At 41.0% G+C, this 21779-nt stretch overlaps 1 protein-coding gene across 1 annotated transcript in view; it reads left to right on the forward strand.

Moving 5' to 3' along the window:
- CUX1 (cut-like homeobox 1) overlaps positions 1-21779 on the forward strand; it is a gene marked incomplete at its 5' end in the record, with an annotated part of 67952 nt that overhangs the window by 16782 nt on the left and 29391 nt on the right. Inside the window, 9 exons of the mRNA XM_010181440.1 lie at positions 1638-1696; positions 6613-6661; positions 7691-7787; positions 8885-9556; positions 10549-10614; positions 11977-12078; positions 14241-15067; positions 16499-16664; positions 17328-17384. Coding sequence (XP_010179742.1) covers positions 1638-1696; positions 6613-6661; positions 7691-7787; positions 8885-9556; positions 10549-10614; positions 11977-12078; positions 14241-15067; positions 16499-16664; positions 17328-17384 — 2095 coding nt within the window. The remainder of the gene's footprint in view (positions 1-1637; positions 1697-6612; positions 6662-7690; positions 7788-8884; positions 9557-10548; positions 10615-11976; positions 12079-14240; positions 15068-16498; positions 16665-17327; positions 17385-21779) is intronic.

Consider the following 21779-nt stretch of genomic DNA (forward strand, 5'->3'; position numbering starts at 1 on the left):
TTTAAGAGAGCTATATACTGTTAACATGGATGTCCACTTTGTTTCCACTTTTTAATACATACTAATGCCAAGGCAGAATTATCGGCAATATGTAAGCTGGAAAGGGTGTGACAGGAAATCCTTTAAAGGATAGCAAAACAGCGGGAAGAGCAACAAATACCCATCGTGCTGCTGCTGTCATCTGAAGAGGCCTCAGTTAAATCATTCAGATGGCTCAGATGATGGACTCACTGATCTGTGGGTGCTGTGTTATGTAGTGGTTAGGTTTGCTGCTTGCACCCATGAGATGGCTTTGAGATGGGTGATACCTACACAGCAGCTCACTGGGGGAGACAGAATGGTTAAGAGGTTCCCACTTCTAATTGTCCAGGCCCTGCTGTTCACGCACCCATAACTGTGCTGGTGCAGAACTTCATGGGGCTGTGTTTTAAACAAGTTTGCTAAAATTACCCAAGTTCACAGTAGCCCTTTCCTGCCTTCCTCCTGCCTTCACCAAGCAGCCTGGGAGTGGGTGTGAGATCTTGAATTCTCTTCTCCACTGAAGGCAGCCTCTCCTGGACATAAAGCCCTATTTTTCTTTTTCATGTCTTATATTCCTTTCCTTTTCAAAGTAGATGCTCTGTCTTTGAGGGTGATATGTCCTTGTGTTATTTCTGTTTCCAGTGACCTTTGGGATTCTGTGCCAATTTTAACACCAAAAGTGAAGTGAAGCAGAGCTAGCCTGAACTTACCCATGGAAGTTGCAAGCCAGCAAGTTTTGTTCTTTCTGTGCTTAGAGGAGGTGTGCCTGCACTAAGCAAAGAAATTATTAGTGGGAAATTAGTGTGGCTTGTGCAAGCAACGTAACAGCATCAATTATGTATCACTATGTTTTAGGCCTCCTGAAGCATTTATCCCGTAGTGATGAGCACTGTTGTTGGGAGCTCTTGGGTAAGGTCCAAATGTGTGGCATTGCATTATGGGTTGTGTTAGGAGGTTTGTTTCAACATTTGTGACATCTTCTCACCAAAGAGAAGCCATTGAGACTGCCCCAGGTCAGCCAGACCTGAGCAAAAAGACCTGCTGAGTTGGTCTCAATGCTCCATCTCTGGTGTGTAATCTTATTAGTTATTGCAATAAGTAATGCTTGTAAAGTGACTTGGTACAGCTGTTTTATTTGGGCATGAGGCATTGTAGAAATCTTACGAGCCTAAGGCGTTCCAGTCAACAACAGCTTCTTCAGTCTTTTATTTCATGCAGATAAGGTTATCAGGAACTGTTGTATTAAGAATACAGTATGTGCCAAAGCATCCTGCTTGTTTACTCCATTTATCAGTTTCGTAAAAATTCCAGCTGCTCCATTTTTAATACCTTCTTCCCCAATCACTTCACTGAACGCATGACAGCGGCATTACAAACAGCCAGATTGGGACCTGCTGAATTCTGTAATGCTTGGCACTCTGTAGACAAGGGAAGAGTGAGGTATAATTGTGTTTACGTTGAATTGGTTATAGTTTGTTTTCTAATATATGTAAATTAGGTATGAGTCATTAACCCTCACTTGTGCGCTGCAGTATATATGGAATAATTTAAAGGTGATGTTGAAAGCCTGCAGGAAAAAATATTAAATAATTAAATGCATATTCTTTCTTTTAAAGCAACTGGAAGAAAAACTGAAAGGACAGGCTGATTATGAAGAGGTTAAGAAAGAATTAAAGTAAGTGTTAAATGCTTACATAATTTTTTCACAAACTCTAGCTTAACAATGCTTGTTAAATGAGGCCACAAATCTGTGTTCTTGGAACAGTAAAGAATTCAGTCAAAACCACAAAGACGAGGAAATCTGGAATATTGGCAGAACTTGCATGGAGAACCAGTGCAACTGCTGTATCTGAGAGTGCTCCTTTTTGTTGCAGCAGAGTATTGCAATAGCAAATAATACAAGTGTCCATGAAGAAAAGACATAAATGTCATCCACCAAGAGTAAAAGGTTTGAAAATCTGTGGTATTTTAGGTGGGCCTGTCTTTAAAAATCCCCAGCCAATAACTGAATCTAATGTGGACCAAGGATTTAATGCAGGGCCTTTGGCCATAATACCTTTTCTGTGCTTTTGCCAGCCAGTGTTCAGCACTTACCGTTTTAATGCTGTACTTTTTTCACTGTATATTTTTGCTAATATATTGTGGTTTTAAACTAAAGCCACAAACAGCTTTTTCCTATTTCAAGGGAGTTTTTTAAGAGACTTGAAAGAGCCTCATTTTAAACTATAACAAGATAAGCTGTCAGGTTCAGAAGAGAAGTTTTTTGACTGGAAATATGTTTAGTGTCAAGGTTTAAATAACTGCAAGAAACTTCATCTCTTCTTTCATCATTCTGGCATTTCTGTGTGTATTTTAAGATGAGTGAAAAAATGTTACCTTGTTTAATGAGGTATTTCAGATGAGGCCGGTAGTCATGTGCTTTTGCTTACACGTCCCTGGAGAATATGGAAAGCAGGTTTGGTTTTGCAAGCCCGACGGCTGCCCAGCCTCTGGTGCTGTTTATTCAAGCCACGCTGGCTGCGGTTCTGGTTCCCTGCCAGCTGCAGCGCACCCCGATGTGGGGATATCGTTTCAGTCAAGTGAATGGAGTTGCCCGTTTCTGTGGTCATTATACCCTAATATTAACAGGGCTCAAAAAAGCTTCATGGTTTTAGCGATACAGGTGAATATATCCATGTTCTCTCCCGAGTTAAGGAATTGTAGCTTCAGGTTTCAGCTGGTTTATGCCCTCATATGTAAAGTAGTGAATGGGAATTAAGCCACAACCTTCCAATTTCCTGTATGAGTTACTAAAATGTAAATGTACTGAAACGGCAAATACATTTTAAATCCTACGTGGTTTAATGCCTTTACTTTAGATATATAACTCATTTAGATCCCTGTATTCCTGGCCATAATGCCTTTTTAAAAGCTTTTTTACAACATTGGCTTCCATGAGGGCAAGAATGGGAAGGAAGAGAAGAGGTTCAGGAGAAGCCATGACACAGGAGTGTTCATATGGTGCTTCTGCCTGTTCCTGTTATTTCAAGATGAGCCTGCAGTGAAATAGATGGGAGACTCTGCTGGAAGTGCCCCTTGTTGGGTGCCAATAAATTAAATCTCTTTTTCCTAGCTGTTACAGCCTTTATATCCCCTGATTTGTGGGTAACACTTTTGTATCTGGGCAGGTGACTTTGGAGGGACAGCCAGCTAGCTTGTAGGCGGGCTGAGGTCCGTACACCATCCTGCTGGGTAGTGCAGGGATTGCAGTGCTGCATCATCCCAGCTGCTCATTCACACCACCCTCTCCGCTCCCATCTGGTCCAAAAGATTTGCCAAAATCTCAGTGTATGTCACCTGAGAGTGACAGTCTGATCTGAAGCGAAGCTATGAAAAGTCTGTTGCTGTAAATCTGGTATCCCTCATACTGAATCCTACTATGCCTGCCGGTGTGCCCTGAAACACTGACAAAAATGAACTGCTCATAATGCACATATGCACAGAGAAAAAAATATATCTTGTCAGTAAGGAAGAAAGAGAATAAACTTCTCAGTTGTTTTGGCACTGATGTGTTTTCCTTGATCTTCCCAAGGATGTTAGAGACATTCTAGGCTGAGGGATCTCAGTATCAGCCAACTTCTAACCTTGGAGGAATTTAACTGGGGCCACATCAAGATCTGAGATGGGAGAATTCCTTGCTTTCTGTATTGGCTTTTGTGCCAAATGGCTTTAAAACCTATTTTTGAGATCTGAGAGCTCTCTGTGTCCTTTCAGTTCCCTCTCAAGTTAATACAACAGTGCTAACCCTCCTGCTTTTGCAGTTGGGATCATACAAACAGACAGTCGAGCTGTCCAAATGCACACTTTGCTTTAGGATAAGATCTTTCAAGTCATCTTAGATGTGCAGCTTCAAGTCACACAGTCGTTCCTTTAGAAAGCAGGTAACTGATCTGGAGCAGCAGATTGAGTCAGATCTCAGGGGCAAAAATAGTCCTGGAATCCAAAGGGGAAACATTTTGCTTCCTCATATTACCAAGGAAAATATCTCTTTTGTGACACATTTGGAGAATCATTTTTGACATGTTTTACTTCTACATTTTTGAAAAAATGAACCTGCTGTAGAGAATATTCCTCCAAGGACAATTGGAGATGCCATCAATCTGGTTTTTAGTATGTTTTGGGTTCTAAAATGTATAGGAAATTACCTGTGAAATAGCCAGAAGGCTATTTCAGGTAGCAAAGAATTTACTTTAAGTGGGCAGAGGTCAGTAAGTTTCCAGCCGCGGCTTGAATATCTATGCCTGCTCCAAACTCACTGCAAAGTACAGCTGCTGCAAGGTTCAGGATCCGTTCTGAAGGTCCCAGCTGGCAGCGGCTGCTTGGAACAGAAATGGCAGAGCAGCCTGTGCAGGTGAAGGGCACGGCAGCACCAGGGCTTTAAAGCCACACTTTTGGTGCTGAGAACCCAATATACACAGTAAAAAACGTTCAGACTTACTTTGCGCTTCCGACTGGTTTCAGTCTGGTTCTGCAGGCAGCGCGGTAGTGGTCAGAGCACATCACACACACTCCTGCGAGAGCAGGCAGCTTCTTTTGGTTTAGTTGCATCCAGAAGGAACCCGGTCGCTATGCGCCAGGACTGCTCTGCATGGCAAACCAAGGCGTGGTAAGTAGGGATTACTGGGAGTCCTGCGTCACAAGGGTTCTGCCGATCTGAAGTGGGAGAAACACCTGTGATTTGCCATGGGAAGTTTGCCACGTGCTAGTTCACTGTTACAAATTGGTGTTTTTTTTAAATTCACATGGGTCTCCTTATTTGACCATCATGAGGTTGGTCATGATTTGACCAACATTACTACTTGCTGCCCATTCAGAGGCCATCCCCTGCAGCATCCATGGGAGAATGAATACAGCTTCCTACCAGTGACGGGGCTTTTCGCTACATGAGTCTCTGGTTATTTATCTCCCCCAGTACCTTGGAGTCCTGGTAGACAGAGCTGTGCCTCTGAAGAGGTGTCCCAACAAACCCTTGCTTTCAGCCGTGATTAGCAACCTGAGTAAACATGCCTGTGAAATGTCAGTATAATCCTTAAGAACTCGAGCCATTAATGCACAACCTCTCTCCTTGACTGGCACAACTCCATTAATAGGAAAAAAGAGGCACTTTTGCATGTGGGTGAGCTGTTGTGCCCACGTAATGCAGAATCTTAACGGCATTACTTTATGTGCTTGTGTATTGGACAATGGCTGTACCCTGCAGCGATTTCTGTTGACAAAAGGTGCTGTCCAGTGGTGCCATATGATGGAACTGATGGCCAGAATTTTGTTATTTTATTAATTATTTTATTTGTAGGAATGCCTGTTAGAATTAACACTGTATGCAGTGAGCATGCACAGATGCAAAATACATGAACTTTCTGTCTCAACATTACTTTTTTTTTCTTGGATTTGCTATGACTTTGAGTGATCTTGAATGAGTCACTGAGACCACTGTAGTCCAGAATGTCATTTGATGGACATCTAATTCTGGATTAATGCACGGACAGATTTATAGAGGAGCTGGATGCCACATGGTCTGTGGCAGTTAATGAGTGATGGGTGCCTGGCTGACTGGTGGTGGCATCCAAAACTAGTCCTCACATGTTAGTACTGGCCTTCTGATTTTTTTTGACTCAGTTTCCGCATTTAATACACGGTTAAACATATTCTCCCTGCCTCACAAAGTTCCTGGTGCTTTGTACATGAAAAATGCTGTGTAAACACTATCTGTATCTGTTCATGTCTTTTTCTTCAACAAATGAATGTCATCTTCGTACAATGAGAAGCTGAAATCATTTATTGCTTCAGTCTGAGGAACTTAACATCCTGCCTGCAGCAGGCCTATTTAAAAACATTTATAAGACAAAGCAGAGTAATAAGTTTGTATTCCTGTAAGATTCTCATTTGCCAGACAGTAGAACTAACTGAAAAACTTCAAAAGGAGACGTCCTTTGACCACTCGGTATTTATATAAAATATTGACAATGAGACTATCAGATTCTTCTCTTAATGTACTTACAAATATTTGGATCTTTCATAGTTCTTAAGAAATATTGTGCCATTGTGTCTTCCCTTTGCCATAGAACTAGGAGGTTATTAAAATGAAAAACTGCCTTTGAGCCTGTAGTGTCTTGGTCGGGAAGATTATTTGTGCATATTTTCCTTGATATGTGAGCTGGTGTATATTATATAAAGTACTGTAACTGCGGTGGCGATTCCCCTGTTTTGTTGCTTTGCTACAACTTTTTCATTCCCTTCAAGCTTCACCGATAAATTTATATCGTTTCTGACAGCTTAAAATGTTATATCCTTATTAACCTTTAAATTTACACTTTAAACTGGCCTGGTGGGATTGCATATGGAATGATTTAGATGACGCTCGAGAAAATTTCCTTAGCCAATAACTACTTTGAATAGTTATTCTATATTCATTAAGAGGCTGTGTTACTGCAAGGAAAGTTGTTATCACTTGTAGTGTTGCTGGAGAATAGGAAATGATAATGTTAATGCTCATTAGTGCAGTTGTTATGAAAAGAAGGAATAGCAAATAATTTGTTCTTCTGCCTTCCACAGTATATTGAAATCCATGGAGTTTGCACCATCTGAAAGCTCTGGTGCGCAGGTACTGAACCTACTTTTGTTTTCTTAATTACTTCAGCAGTTCGGTTAATAAACAAAAATCTTGTCTTGCAATTCGTTGGTGTTGGCATGGGGAATGTCCCGTTGATGTTGAGACGTATGTGTTGGTCATTGTTTTCCTGATGGTTTCTTATGTAAAAAGCTGAACTGAATATTTTTTGCCTCTTAATTTCTTTTAAGTGGTCAAGGACAAAGAATGACATTTCAGCTGTGCTGAAGTGGATAGCCATAATGTTGTGAAGTTGAGTCTTTTAAAGTCGGTGTAAAGCAACGCTGAGATTTGCATGTTTCTTGTACTGGCAGTATGCTGAGCAAGGATTTTAGCATTTTTAAGTCTTTGTTAGCCTTGAAAATAACATTCAGAAAAGAAAACAAACCTTTGAGTACTGAGAAAGCAGGAGAAAGGTCTGCTATCCCAGCAAATGAATCTTACATAAATTTAAAGGTTATGAATTAAATTCCTGTTTCTGAAATCTGAACTGAGTATCAGTATACTAGGATTAATTTTCAGTATTCAGTTTTTTTGATGATCAAGGGTTAGATGGGTAGTGGAAGGTAAATGGCAGGTTTCTGTGACTGATTCTATTTTTGAACAAACTGTTTATGCTGAAAAGCAGTATTTCAAGGGAATGCTTGACTTGGGTCAGTTGACCTAGAAGAAATAATATAATCTTAACTCCTGTTTTTATCAGATTAAAAGAAGCCTACAGCTTTTAAACTGCAGGCTTGCCAGTACCATTTTTAAATAAGTAAGATTAAGAAAATGTTCCATTACACGTTTCAAAATAATGCAGAATTGATGAATGATTTACAATGAGAATTAAACAGCGAATCTCTTCTATGGCTCACGTAGGAGCACTGAGCAATTCCTGCAAGTATACGCATGGTGAATTCCCTTGCTGCGTTCATAGCAGGGATGAGCACTTGTTTTCTTCTTCTGAAATCCTTTTTAGTGCCTGAGTGAGACTCTTAATGCCTTTAGAAACAAACCTCCCACTTTGGTTTTCTTTAGGATGCATCTAAACCACTGGAGGTGCTGCTGCTGGAGAAGAACCGCTCCTTGCAGTCCGAGAACGCCACGCTGCGTATCACAAATAGTGACCTGAGTGGTAGGTTGACGCGATTTTCAGCTATTCTGGTTTGTTTGCTGTCTCGTAAAGGGAGGGCGGGCTGAGTGAGAGATGAATGTCTGAGCTAATGCATGGCGGAAAGATTAAAAGGCAACAGAAACACTGAATAATGTTTGATTTCTGCAGTTTAATAGGCTGGATAATCAAGTAAAACTTGGAGACCTCAGACAGTCTTTAAAGGTTAGGAAAGAGAGGCATTACGAGATGTACCAAGTGGTAGCGTTTGAGGCTGTCTTCTGTTTTGGGAACAAATTCATCCGTGGCACCAGAAGTCTCTTCCCCCCACACAATGTTATGCAAAGTGTTTGCATGTGGAACACAATAATCTTCCTGTCTGATACGCTAAGATTAACTACCAGCAGGTCAGCTTGGAAAAACAAAAAACTTTCTTTTTAGCGAAGTGTGTTTGCCGTTTAGCTTTCCTAATGTGAGCTTTTTACATCTTGTGTGCACATTTTTTAAATGGCAAGTCATGGAGTTTCCAGATACTTGAGTGCCTATGGTTTTTGCAGCTGGAAGAAAGTTAAAAGTTGCCACTGGCCCTGGGATTACTGAATTCTGAAGCGTTTTATGAGTTTAACTGGGTGATCTTGGTGCATCCACCTAATGGTGATTCTTTTATTCAAATTGGTTTGTTCCAAAATGTAAATGTTTGCTGCATTTGGGCTCAGTCGGGTCCAATGAGTAATGTCTTGAATGAGAGACAACAAAGAGACTTGCTGTCTGTAACTGGATTTATTTTAAATGTATAACTGCACTTCATGTAATTGTTCTAGTTTAAATGTTTGTAAGGGGGAATTCTCCAGGCTGCAACATACAAGAAAGGTGCAAACATGAAATGCATGTTGTTTGTTTTGGGGGCCTTGTTTGGCTTATTAAAATTTCAATTATGGAAAAAGAAGAAAAAAGAAAACTAACTAAAAAAAAACAAAACAAAAAACAAAAATCCCACCACCACTTCATTGGCCCTTGTAAATCTGCACTTTTTCCCTTTGTGGGGCAAACTTTGCATATTTTTATCTTGGTTTTTCCCTCTTTGATCCCCCATAATGCATTATGTTTGACCTTCCTTGTAGGGTCAGCCAGGAGAAAAGGGAAAGACCAGCCTGAGAGTCAGCGTCCTGCAACCTTGCCGGCCTCCCCTCCTTCTCAGTTGCTCCGCAACGCGGGGGAGCAGGCTTCCAATACTAATGGTACACACCAGTTCTCACCAACGGGTTTAAGTCAAGACTTTTTCAGCTCATCCCTGGCGAGCCCCAGCTTACCCCTGGCCTCCACAGGAAAATTTGCACTAAACTCTCTCCTCCAGCGACAGCTAATGCAGTCCTTCTACTCCAAGGCAATGCAGGAAGCAGGAAGCACAAGCATGATTTTTTCAACAGGTCCTTACAGCACAAACTCCATATCTTCCCAAAGTCCATTACAACAAAGTCCGGATGTAAATGGCATGGCCCCGTCTCCCAGCCAGTCAGAAAGTGCTGGGAGCATCTCCGAAGGCGAGGAGATAGACACGGCAGAAATTGCACGTCAGGTGAAAGAGCAATTGATCAAGCACAATATTGGACAGCGGATATTTGGACATTATGTGTTGGGACTATCGCAAGGGTCTGTCAGTGAGATACTAGCCCGGCCAAAGCCATGGAATAAACTGACTGTGAGAGGCAAGGAGCCATTTCATAAGATGAAGCAGTTCCTCTCGGATGAGCAGAACATCTTGGCTCTTCGCAGCATCCAGGGTAGACAAAGAGGTAAGCGCTTGCAGGCCAAGGGTCTTGCCCTATTTTCCTGGTAGTGACAAATGTCAAAAATCAGAAGCTTCCCTGTATGGGGCCATTTGTGCTTTGCTGCTGTTTTCACCCAGATCAGATGTCAGGTCCAGAAAGTACAGCTTTCTAACTCTGCTTTTCAGCACTCTAGCAGGTTAGTATCTTTGCTTCTGCTTTTTTTAGCTGCTGACTTGTGTTTGTCAGCAGGAGCAAGCAGCAGGGACACTTATATCCCTCACTTCCCCATAGCTCTGTGTCAGAGCTAAATACAGAATGAAAAGGGTCAGCAGCTACTAAAGGTATCAGCCCTCAGGAAAGCTTGAAAATTTTTATTGGGTTCATTTATCAAGACCAGAGTTTCATTGTGTCTTGTGTAACTTTTTTCCCCAAAATGTTTTGACAAAATATCACAGGTGATGCATGAGATGAGTAATTAAATAGCAATCCTAATATAAAGCAGCTTTGCATATTTAAGGCAGTGATTTTAAGAAATAGCATGCATTTCACTGTGACTCATCTTAAGCAAAGACTGAGATTTACATTTAGAGAAACTGAAAAGTAAGTTGTTTACAGTCAAGAAATATTGGAAAGGACAGGCAGGATTTTCCTAGATTTTGTTTAATTGAAAGCACACATTGTTAGATTTATAATCTGTTCTTCCTTTTGATGATTGTACTTGAGGGGATTATCTGCCCATCTTTAACCTCTTCATTTTTGGTATCTCTAGACATTTATTTATATCTGTCTAATCTCCTTTCCGAACGTAGCTGTAATCTTTATTAACAAATCAGCCAGCCTTGCTTCTCCCAAAGTAGCCAGCTCCTCCAGCGCTCAGACCAAGGCTCGAGGGGGCGAGGACAGCTCAAACCCTTGCCTGCAGAGCCAGGCTGCGAGCCTCTCATGTCACACAGCCCGTGATGTCAGAGCAACCATCCCCTGATTGTTTTGTTCTTACCAAACTTGTTTTTCAACAGAGAATCCAGGCCAGAACCTGAACAGACTATTTCAGGAAGTACCGAAACGAAGAAATGGGTCTGAAGGTACGTCACAGGCAGGTGTTTTTCTTTGCAGTCAATACCTAGGAAGTGAAGTGTGCTTTAGCTGTGTGTTTCCTTAAAACTGTGCAGTTTGATTCTGGCCTGGAATCTGATAGAAAAACAGACAGTAAGTATAAAACAAACCATGGGTTAGACGAACACTTTGCTTTTTCTAATTCTGCTGCTGCTGTACTAACATACGTAACACTGTTTGGATACTTTTTCCACTCCCAACCTCACTGCTTATGCAGATAAAAAGAGATAAGTGGTAGAAGTGGCTTTATAAAATCATCAGATCTGTTGAAATGCTCTCTTTGCTATTTTTGTGATCTTGGAGGGAGAAAGTTGCACAGTTAGATATAATCCAACATCAATCGCTTACTGCTTCTGCTCTAGATTTACTTCTTTCTTCTCATGGGGCCTATGTTGACAAATACACTTTAATACGCTGTTAAATTAGTGCAACATGGTGTATGAAAAAGATAATAAGATAAATGAACATCAGATCGATAAATTATCACTGAACAGGAAGTACAAACATTTTTCTTCATTATAGATTAATCACAGAATTTTTCTTTTAGCAAGACAGGAGGAAGAAGAAAGAAACCAAAAACAGATACCTTAAAACTCTGTAGTTATTTTGACTCCAGTCAGAAATCATCTAGCTCGCTTTCAAATGATAATCTCATAATGAAAAATGCAGTTAAGTGGAATAGCATTCCCGGACATCATTTTCCCTCCTCTTCTTTGCCTTAGTAGTTAAAAAAGCCAAAACAAAACCAAACAACCAAGTAATAGTTCTTAGCTGGAGAGTACTTCAGATGGTATCTGTGTTTAATCGACTGTTTCTCCTAATGTATTAACCTCTCCAAAGTTAAAAATGGTTTTTATCTAGTTACTTTTAAATTCTGTTTTGGTCTGAATGTATACTCATCTTACTTAGCCTAGCAGCTGAGGCAGTTTTTAAGGTGATTCCTGGTCTTACGTTTTTACCTTTCGTCCTTTCCCCTCTGGTTCTTTTCCCTTCTGTTTCTTCTCCCCCTCTAAATGAAAGAAAAGGCAAAAAATAGATTTACGTATGTTATCCTGGAAAAGGTCGATACGATCACCTAGTTCTTCCTGTGGTGATGTCAGTGTTCTCATCGTTCCAGTGCAGGTAGTGGGCAGGCCTTTGCGCAATGAAGATATTTTTCTTTTGTTACATTAAGTATGTTCTTGGTGTTGTGAATGTTGGTAAAGTTCCTATGTGAACTGTCTCAGGTCATGCTGGTGATAAATCAATATATGCTGTCTGTCTTTGTGTTAAAAAAACAATCAAACAAATAAAAGCTTTCCTGGTGTCATTAGTTTTGTTTTCCTCTTCAGGTAATATAACCACAAGAATCCGAACCACAGAGACTGGCTCTGATGAAGCCATCAAATCCATTCTCGAACAAGCCAAAAGGGAGCTGCAAGTACAGAAAACAGGTACAGTCTCATTTTGTCTCTTGCTCCTTTTATTTCAGAATTTAATTAAAACAATTACCATGAGCTTTCTGGTCAGTTAATTATATTCTTAAAACCTTGAAGGTAGGTTTGAAGAGCTGCTTTTTTAATTTATTTATTTAGTGGAGTTGTTTCTGTCTATAAGGCAGCTCAAGTTAAGGTTACACGTATCACAGCTTGGGGGAGGTCTCTGCTCAGCGCTTTCCCACTCTGCTGTGCTCTGCCTCACTCCCAGGAGAGCGATGCTGTGAGATTTCGAAACACCTATTTCCCAAGTGCAGAGCTCTGCCTTCTTGATGCTGCTCCAGACCTGCAGGCAGTCACTGCAGGAAAAACCTACAAGGTCCTTCCAGGGAATGGCTCCTGCTTTCTCTTCTCTTCTAACTCAGTCCCCAGGAACTGAATGGGTTTGCTGAAGGTCACGATCTAGCCAGCAATTACCAGTCATGTGGTGCCATCGTACTGTGGACATCACGTACTGAAATTACAATGTAGGCAAACTCAGTTCTAACTATTACATGACTTATTTTTGGTTAAAAAATGTATTCAGTTAATGAACTGGCAAATCCAAAAAGCATTTCCTTTTCCAAAAACATCATTAGTTTAACATCTTAGCCCAAGATAAGCTTAATATCTCATTGTATGCTGTCTGCTCCATAGCCTTCCTAACTTTGAAGGAGTTTCCGGTGCTGCTGAAGAGCTAATGCTGAAGCAGAGAGTACTGTGTGATACGTCTGTTTCATTTATTGAAGTTAATACTGAGTTTTGGATAGTTGTCTTTTAAATGGAAACTAAGCTAATCTCATGGCAAAATATAAAGGACTAATTAATATATGATTTAAACAATATGACTTTATACAAGTAATGATTACACAGAGAAGAATGCGGGCCATGTGCAGGAAACTGCGAGCATGTTGTTCAGTAGCATGTTTTGTCCGAGAACCTCAGACTTCATTTCAAGTATTAATTCAGCTTCAAAACGCCCTATAAAACCAATAGATAGAAGAGATGGTCCCACTGCCTTTTTTCCCCATTTCTTAGCTTTCTATGTATTTTGTAGCATGTGACAGGAAGAAACGCAGGGAGGCAAATTCAGATGAGGCATAATATTACCAGAATAATACACAGCATATTTCAAATCTTAGTTCACTTTGAGGCCACTTCTTGCAGCTTATGGATTCCCTGTTACTGTCCAGTGCTTCCCTTTCCTACTACTACTTTTTTGTAGTGTAGCTTTCAGAGGAATTGGGTTTCCAGCAATGGGGACCTCAGTGGAGACTAACTTAAATGGAAACAGATGCCATTGCAAAAACCTCCTGGCTCTGCAGAGATAATTCTGCACCCAGGTTCCAATCTCGGCTCATCCCTGACTGCTGCAGCACAGCCACACAAGTCCTGGCTCACCACTGAAATACTGCATTTAGGTGGTGTCTCTTCTGAAAGCAGCCCTGGCTCCGTTCTAGGGCTTTGGGTAAGGCAGAGAGTGCCAGCCAGGCATCAGCCTGATTTTTGTAGAGCTGTTTATTTCAGTGGTTTGGACCGTAGAACAAGAAAACAGGAAGCAGGAGCGTATTTAGCTTGTCAGATGAAATAATGAAGTTTCTTACTAAAGTTCTTGCTTTGTTGTAATCTGTGTGTTATATTTTTGGAGTCAAAAGGATTCACCTTATTTATACTGCAAGAGGGTATTAATAGTCTGTCCAGGTGAATGCAGCTGTGTTCAGTTTTGAGTGTGTGTTACGATTCCTTTGTGGTGACAGAAGTGAAAGGTTAAATAACTTGGTAAATAGAACTGTAAAATGTTATTGACCACTTGGGGTGGGGGAGGAAGAGGTGAAGGCATGATTTTCAAAGGCATTTATTTGAAAATTTTTACAATGGTGGAAAACATGCAACTTCTGCAGTTGAGTCTGTGCGTGCAAATGTCCAGCACTTTGGCAACTATAAAAATTTTCCAGTGAAGAACTTTGGAAATCTTACTTTATTTTGTTGAAAAGTGTGAATTTTTGCTTAGTGAAAACTCCTCTCTCCCATCCAGAAATGTATTGCAACCCTTTTCCTGACAGGGAAGTATTTGCAGTAGCACGTGTTGAATATAAAGCATATTCCTCTGTTGCATTTAGTCTTTTGGTTGTTTTTCATAGCTGAGCCGGCTCAGCCGCCTTCTGCATCTAGCAGTGGCAATTCTGATGATGCTATTCGATCCATTCTGCAACAAGCCCGACGGGAAATGGAGGCACAGCAGGCTGCCCTTGAACCTGCCTTAAAAACACCACCTTTATCTCAAGCTGACATTTCTATCCTGTCCCCCAAACTAGTATCTACACCTGCGATGTCTTCGGTTTCCAGCTATTCTCCTTTGGCCATATCCTTGAAGAAACATTCATCTGTCACTGATTCCAGTATCTCTGCATTGCAGAACCTCTCTGGGCTCAAAAAGGAGCCTCAGGAGGCACCTGTTTTAGAGCTTCATGGAATAAGTGAGTCTGCCCAGGGTATGTTGAGGCATGTTAAAAATGAGTTGGGACGCAGTGGTGTTTGGAAGGACCATTGGTGGAATACTGTGCAGCATGAGAGAAGAAATACAGCACTTCCCGAAGATGTAAAAGTTGAGGAAGCCAGTGGTGGAAAAGAAAAGGTCAGCAATCAGACTAGGCCAGATCGTAGCCAGCTCCAAGGACCATCTTCTTCAGAGTATTGGAAAGAGTGGCCAAACGCTGAATCTCCGTACTCGCAAAGTTCTGAATTGAGCATGACTGGGGCGAGTCGCAGTGAGACACCACAAAATAGCCCCCTCCCTTCGTCCCCTATCGTGTCTTTGTCAAAGCCATCCAAACCTTCGGTTCCTCCACTGACACCTGAGCAGTATGAGATTTATATGTACCAGGAAGTGGATACGATAGAGCTAACGCGGCAGGTCAAAGAAAAGCTAGCAAAGAATGGCATCTGCCAAAGGATCTTTGGGGAAAAGGTAAAGATCTGGTTATCTCTTGTTACACCCGTAGTGTGAATGTGCCCTGCGCTCCTTACCTTGGTACGGAGCTCAGCTTAATGGAGGGGGATGTGCCGCGTGTCTTACGGAAAAATGTTTTTGCTTCGTATGTTAACTATTTTAAAAACAAGCTCATAAAGAAAAGTATTAGTTTCCCTGTATTCTGTGAATTACGTAGGGTTTTATACAAAGATTGGCTTCAGCCACTTGTCATTAGAAATAGGGCCCCCGAGTTTAGAAGCATTGAAAGCTGAAGCAAACATTATTGAGACTCAGTATTTCATGCTTAATGTAATGAATTCATGGAATATTTGAGTAATACCATTGTCATGACTGGAGAGTCTTAAATTTGTTACAAGTGAAGATTATGGTCACAAGAGCATTTTTCCTTTTTTTTAATGTTTGGAAATGCGCACAAGGGTATTGAAACAAACACACAGAAAATCCCCTACTTCTCCTTAGTGTTAAGTGAAGAATTCAGTCATTTCTTGTACCTGGTGCTCGGTACCTTAGTGTGCTTCGAGACATTTTTAAGCAGTGTTTGATTACAGATATGCGATGCGTGATAAGGCTTTCTGAAGTTCTCACGTTGTGGGTCCTAAGCATTGAACGTGTGGGATTTGGGGTGTGTCCCCAGCCACCAGAAACACCTCCCAGGCTATAAGAAGTGGTGGACATCTGGTGTTTCTTCTTCCTATAAAGAATTGAATCAATATAGTAGCATAATAGGAGCTGGCATTGCGCTATTACGTTTTCACTAAGATGTGAGATGAAAGGCCTGACCTCCTGGGGTCATTAAAGATCCCATGGCAGCTTTCATTAAGTATGATTTTTAACCCCTGTACCTGTGCTGAATTTCAGGCAAGGACTTGCATTCTGCCTGTCTGAAATTCCCCCTTCACTGCAGTCGGCTGTATTCTTAAATATTTACTTACATGGAGCAGCCGCTGCTACAGGTGAAAACACACATCGTTATAATTCATACCAAAAAAAATCAACCAAATATAGGCCTAGTCTCAAAAGTCCCAATTATTTTTGTTTGAGAACAAAATACATGCCAATCATTTCCTGTTTTATCTGCCTGTGTGTACCTGGACTCTGTGTTTTCCCTGTTAGAACTGATGAAACTGTTTGACACAAAATATGAAAAGCATGCAAATCTCGCACCATCCTTCTGCCGTTTGTGCTGCCGCTCCGTTCCTGCAGGAAAAAAACCCATGCTCCACAAGGAAACCATGGCAGGAGAAAAGCATTTCCATCAATTACCTGCACGTCATTTTGCAGTTTTATTAATTGTCCATCCAAAAACAATTTGAGCAATATCGCAGTAAAGGAAACCGAAGTGACTTAAATTACTCCCCCTTTCACATCAAATGTGTTAACATGCCGTTCTTGGTTGCTTCACTTCAGGTATTGGGGCTGTCCCAAGGAAGTGTCAGTGACATGCTCTCCAGGCCAAAGCCATGGAGTAAATTGACCCAAAAAGGCCGAGAACCATTTATTCGTATGCAGCTCTGGTTGAATGGTGAGCTGGGACAGTGTGTCCTGCCTGCACAAGGGCAGCAACAAGGACAAGGTAATTAAAATTCCACTATGTTGTTTGAGTTGAGGAGGAGGAGGAGAATTTTTTTTTCTCTTTTTTTAAAAATTTGCAGTAAGTGAGACTTGCACCCGGTGCTAGTCCAGGCATTACTGGAAGTGGCATCGTCCACCCTCGCAGCCCAGCCAGTCCCTAGGGGAATGCGCTGCGAGCGTTTGCGAACAAAGCACTTGTTTATGTGTAATTGATAAGCAGCAATTACCAAGTTCCTAATTAGTATGATATTATCTAGGCATGAATATGATACATGAGTTTGAATATGATACAAAATTTCGCCCAAAGAGCTGTGGAAAATCTTGTGCGCTGTTTTCTAGGGTTGCATAGGGGATTTTTATTGTTCCTAGGAGAGTATCGATTGCTTTCTCAGGAGGTGAGCTAGAAGAACTAAGCTTTAAAGGGGAAACACTGTGTTGCAATTACGCTCTTATTGTGGCTCTCTCTTATCCTAATACCTTTTGATACAGAAAGGCCAGACTAGAGTTTGGCCTTGGTGGTACCCTTACAATGCTGCTGCCCCAAATGAGCAGCGTGCCCTTGCCGAGGTCAGCAGTTTGCTATTTGTTGAGCCTGCTTACTGTTTAGTTTGTGGTTTGGCATCTCCTTTATTGTTCCCTGATTTTCCTCTCCTCTCTTATCTAGTCCTTCACTCTGTGACATCATTACAGGATTCCCTACAGCAGGGATGTGCAAGCTCAGGTAATCAGCTGGTTTCAATGATTTGCTCTGAAATAATTCTCTGTGCTTTTGTTATGTTTCTTTTGCTTTGATGCCGAGAGGTTTCTCGCGTTTTGTTGTATCGTACAGGAGACCCTTCAGGTTTTTTTTATTAACACAGTTAATTCCTCGTTCTCTGCTTGTTGCTATGGCAGATGTAGGGAGTACACATATTTATCTGCATATATTAGGTAAAGAGACTGTCTGATCTTAGAGATCATTGGTTCTGTGGAGGTTTTTTGCCATAGTTCAGCTTATCAACTTGACATGTGACAGTGGCTGTAAAACAAGCCTTTCGTTTGTAATGTGATCTACATACTCCAGCTGCCTTACTCACTGGTGTATTTTTTTTTCACTTTCATTTGCACAAAATCTGCTTTGTTAATGTGAAGGTGGGGAAAAGACCATGTTACGCCTTTCCTTTTCAAGCTTCGTTAAATATTCCGAGCCAACCTTTTTTCCTCCCTCTCCTTTTCCATTTGCAAAAAAAGCAGATGCAGCAAAGATGAGTGTCAAAGAGAAGTGAATTGCTAAAGGTTTTTTTAAGATGGCCACAGCACAGGGAGGAGGCTGGAACAGAACAGCTGTGTTCCTGCTGTTAGATACCAAACTCTACCCACACAGACTTCTTACCAATGATATGCTTAACTGACGTAAACCACTCGTGCTGTTCTGTACTCTAGAAATGTGCTTGTGCCCTGCTCTCCACTTACAGCCAGTGCCCTGTATTGGAGAATTACTGCATTTCAGGATACAGAGAAGGATGGGCTGTGCTCTTCTTCCACTTTTCTGCCATTCTGAAACACTTTTTTGTTTTTTCTGGAGCTTGCTGGATCTATTCTGACTATCCCAACGAAACTGCGTTTTCTCTCTACTGGGAAACTATTTTGCATTCTAAAAGACTTTACTAGAAGAAAATCTGTGCTGATGCTCAGTCCACATTTTTCACAGTTGAAAATAAATAGATAAAAGCAAAAAAAATGCCCCTGGTAAAAACACGCTATGAAAACAAAACCGAAATGGGAAAAAATTATTTGCAATCATAGGGCTATTGTTACTTATAGCCAAGCATTTAGTGAACATGGAAATTTCCTGCCACATTTTATACACTGGTGTTCATTGAAAGCGTGCCACTGACTCCTTTTTTGTAGCATCAATACTGTGCAAGAGTAACTTCTGCAGTTATAAACGCCTAAGACAGCATGGAAAATATGAGTAATTGGTTGTAGCCATTTAAAGAGGAATTTGAAATCAGAGGATCTGGGAAAAGGCTGCATTGTCATTGCTAATCATCATATTTATGACTAACTGTAATTATAAAAGATTGAAAGGCAAGCCCATGGTATTAAAATCCGACCACCTTATGGATTCCCGGGAGGATCGCTGGTAGCTGGAAGTGGTTTCCTTCAGGAAGTTCAGGTTTGCTGCCGTGATATTTTGTTCCCCTCCCACACTCTCAGTCTGGTTTGTCAGTTCCTGCCCTTGAGCTAATGTTTTGTGAGGCGACACGTTCCTATCAGCTAATAAAATCATATTATTGATGATTGCTCTCCTTCTTTCCTTAAAGCAGTCTTACAAATGAGAAAATGGGCTCGTGCCCTTTTCTTCCTCCTTTCCGATGATTAAAAATCAAACTGTTGTGCGAGGCGTTCTTTTCTTGGTGCCTTTTGCTGTATGAAGGAATGAAGAAGGTTGTGACACCCTGCAGAACAAAGAGCGAAACCAAGTTATTTGAATGAGGAAGGGCGGTTTGGTGAATTTCTTTTATTAGCAGCAGTTCTGTAATTAAAAGCGCAGCAAACAGTTTGGAAAAAGTAATAATAATTAATGCATTTGTGAAAGTTCCTCCACTCCAGGGCAGGGGGGAAAAAAAAACAAAAACCAGCTCAAATTTTCTGGTCTTCTGAGACATTTCCCAGGAAAATCAAGGCAGAAAAGGTTGCATACTTGTAATTTTAAAACAGAAATTAATCAGAACAATTTTAAACAAGAAAAGGTCTGGAGCCTTTTCTGTGTGATATAATTGGCTTAGAACTTGTTGAATGCATGCAGGGAGAGAAGTGAAATTAAACTAATACTTTCAGTGGCTCCTGAGTGCTTTGCCAAGAAGGTCTTCAGTGTGCAGTGTCAACATGCATAGCAACGTCTCAAACTTTTATTAGCTGTGAGTATTTTCATTACCGTTTGGCACTATTCTGTCAAGCTAGCAAGATTTTCTGGATTTCTGACCTGGTTAGTTACACTTCTAGATCATAAGGTTTTGATTAATGCCTCATTCATGAAATCTGTTCTTTTGTCCAGTAGTTTTCCATTGTCACACGTGGACAGATGGACTCATCAGTCCCTTTTATGTAAGGATGAAAGGATAAGCATTATGTGTGTGTATATATATGTATGTATTTTGAGACAGTAGAGAGATGCCAGGCTCATGTTTTCCTTGCTGTATTTATGCATTTTCAAAAAACAAAGTCTAAACCAAAATTACAACCAGATATACATATCTGCATTTTCTGCCTGTGACCTTTCATCAAGGCTTTGGTGATTTTCTGCAAGTTTCAGTGAATGGGTTTTACACAAAAATGGTGTCTGCACCCTAGGTGGTCAAAAATAGTATCACTGTGCCGTTTCTAACATTTTTTCTGTGTATTTCTTTCCACCTAAATGCTCTAATGCCTTTGGGTAAATCTGCCTTTTTAATGATTTATGTGTCAAAAGCACGGACCAAATCACATGGAAAAAAAGGTTGAATTAGTGTCACCCAACTGCATCAGCATTTTTTCATTATGAATTTGGCCCTTTTTTAGTTGCATTAGCGACGATCAGAGCTGGGTTGGGTTTGGACAGTAGCCACGTGCCAGAAGAAGGTTTATGTGCTTGGATATTTGTCTAAATACTTGTACAGTGCATAGCTCTTTTTGGTTTGTTTTATTTTGGGGTCTTGTGTCTTTACTGAGCATCTATATCCTGTTGAGGTAAAGTTTCTTTTTTGGTGCTGTTGATTTCGTAGTTACTCCCAGGAAAGCTGAATTTTTATTCACTTTTGTATTTATCCTCTGTGAAGGACATATACTCTCTATATACTACATTAAAGACTTGCAAATACTCAGTGGGAAAAAGACGTGCCTTTTTGGTATGTGTTTCTGTAAGGGTCGTCTTATGACCTAATGTGGAAATCTTCATTTGCCGATACAGCTGCGGGTGATCTCAGGGGATTTTGAATTTCCCTTTTGTTTGTCTTCCTTTCTGGGTATCATCCATCATTCCTAACCTCATGCTGCTTAGCAATAGTAACACTCATGGGAGTTGAAGAAAGGATTATAGCAGCATAACATGGGGAGCTAATTAGAGCTTGTTTCAAAATCAGAATCTAGCTTGAGATAATTGCATATTATCTGGTGATTTAAAAACCCAAGATCTACTGTATTTAGATCAACTAAAATATGCATGAAAGCTTTATTTTCAAAATAAAACATTTGTAACAACAGGAAGATTACTTCTTATAATCCCTTGGGAAAGAAATCTGAAAAAAATCAGAATGCAATCTATGGTTTACTGTAGTTAGGATATCAACAGACTTCTTGTGGAATGATGACAAACCCAAATATTCATTATATTTTTATATATGTAGTACATATCCCTGTAATGCCTTTCTGTGCAGAAGCTGCGGAGCAGGCAGGTAGTTAACTGTGCACCAGTTAGATCTTCCCATTTACCTGATGGCAGAGGGACGCTGAACACTGACTGCTCCCAGGGAAACACAGTGGGGAGAGAGCGTGCCGCAGGCTTGCAGTCCATGCTCAGGATTACCATCCTGCTGTGCGTACGGGAAAAGCTCACTAGCCGCATGGTGGCAACAGAGAAGCTCTTACTCCCCTGTTTCTCCGTGCTCCATGGTTAATTCCCTCTTTGCACTGCTGGTTTGGGACGAGCAGAGCTGTCCGAGATAGTGCTCCAGACCATGACTAGGATTGCCACGTGGAGAGCTGAATCCTTCCTGCCTTGAGGTCACACAAGCAATCAGTCCAGGGATGCTGACAGATCTTCCCAAATTTGAGCCTTTTTTTGTCGTTGAATCAGAAAGAAGAGAGAGATTGTTCTCTAGTCTTTTGCTGGCATTCCGGGTTAACAAAATCGTGTGACATGAAGTGCTTGTGATTAATGTAGACTGTGAAATGGAAGCAAAGGGAGATCACGTGGCTTTTAATAGCTGAGTAGTTGGACTGCAGGAATTCCTTGTGTAGGTGGGTTGTGTTTGATGACCAATTTTTGAGTCTCTGCATTTGGTGGAGAACATTGTCTCCTTTTGGGCTAGGTGCAAATGTGTTTTGAAAGTTTGGAGCTGAACAAGTCAGTCAGCCAAACTGTTACCTTCCTGCT

This window comes from Mesitornis unicolor, unplaced genomic scaffold (genome assembly GCF_000695765.1).
Source record: "Mesitornis unicolor isolate BGI_N332 unplaced genomic scaffold, ASM69576v1 scaffold19473, whole genome shotgun sequence".
Taxonomy (NCBI): Eukaryota; Metazoa; Chordata; class Aves; order Mesitornithiformes; family Mesitornithidae; genus Mesitornis; species Mesitornis unicolor.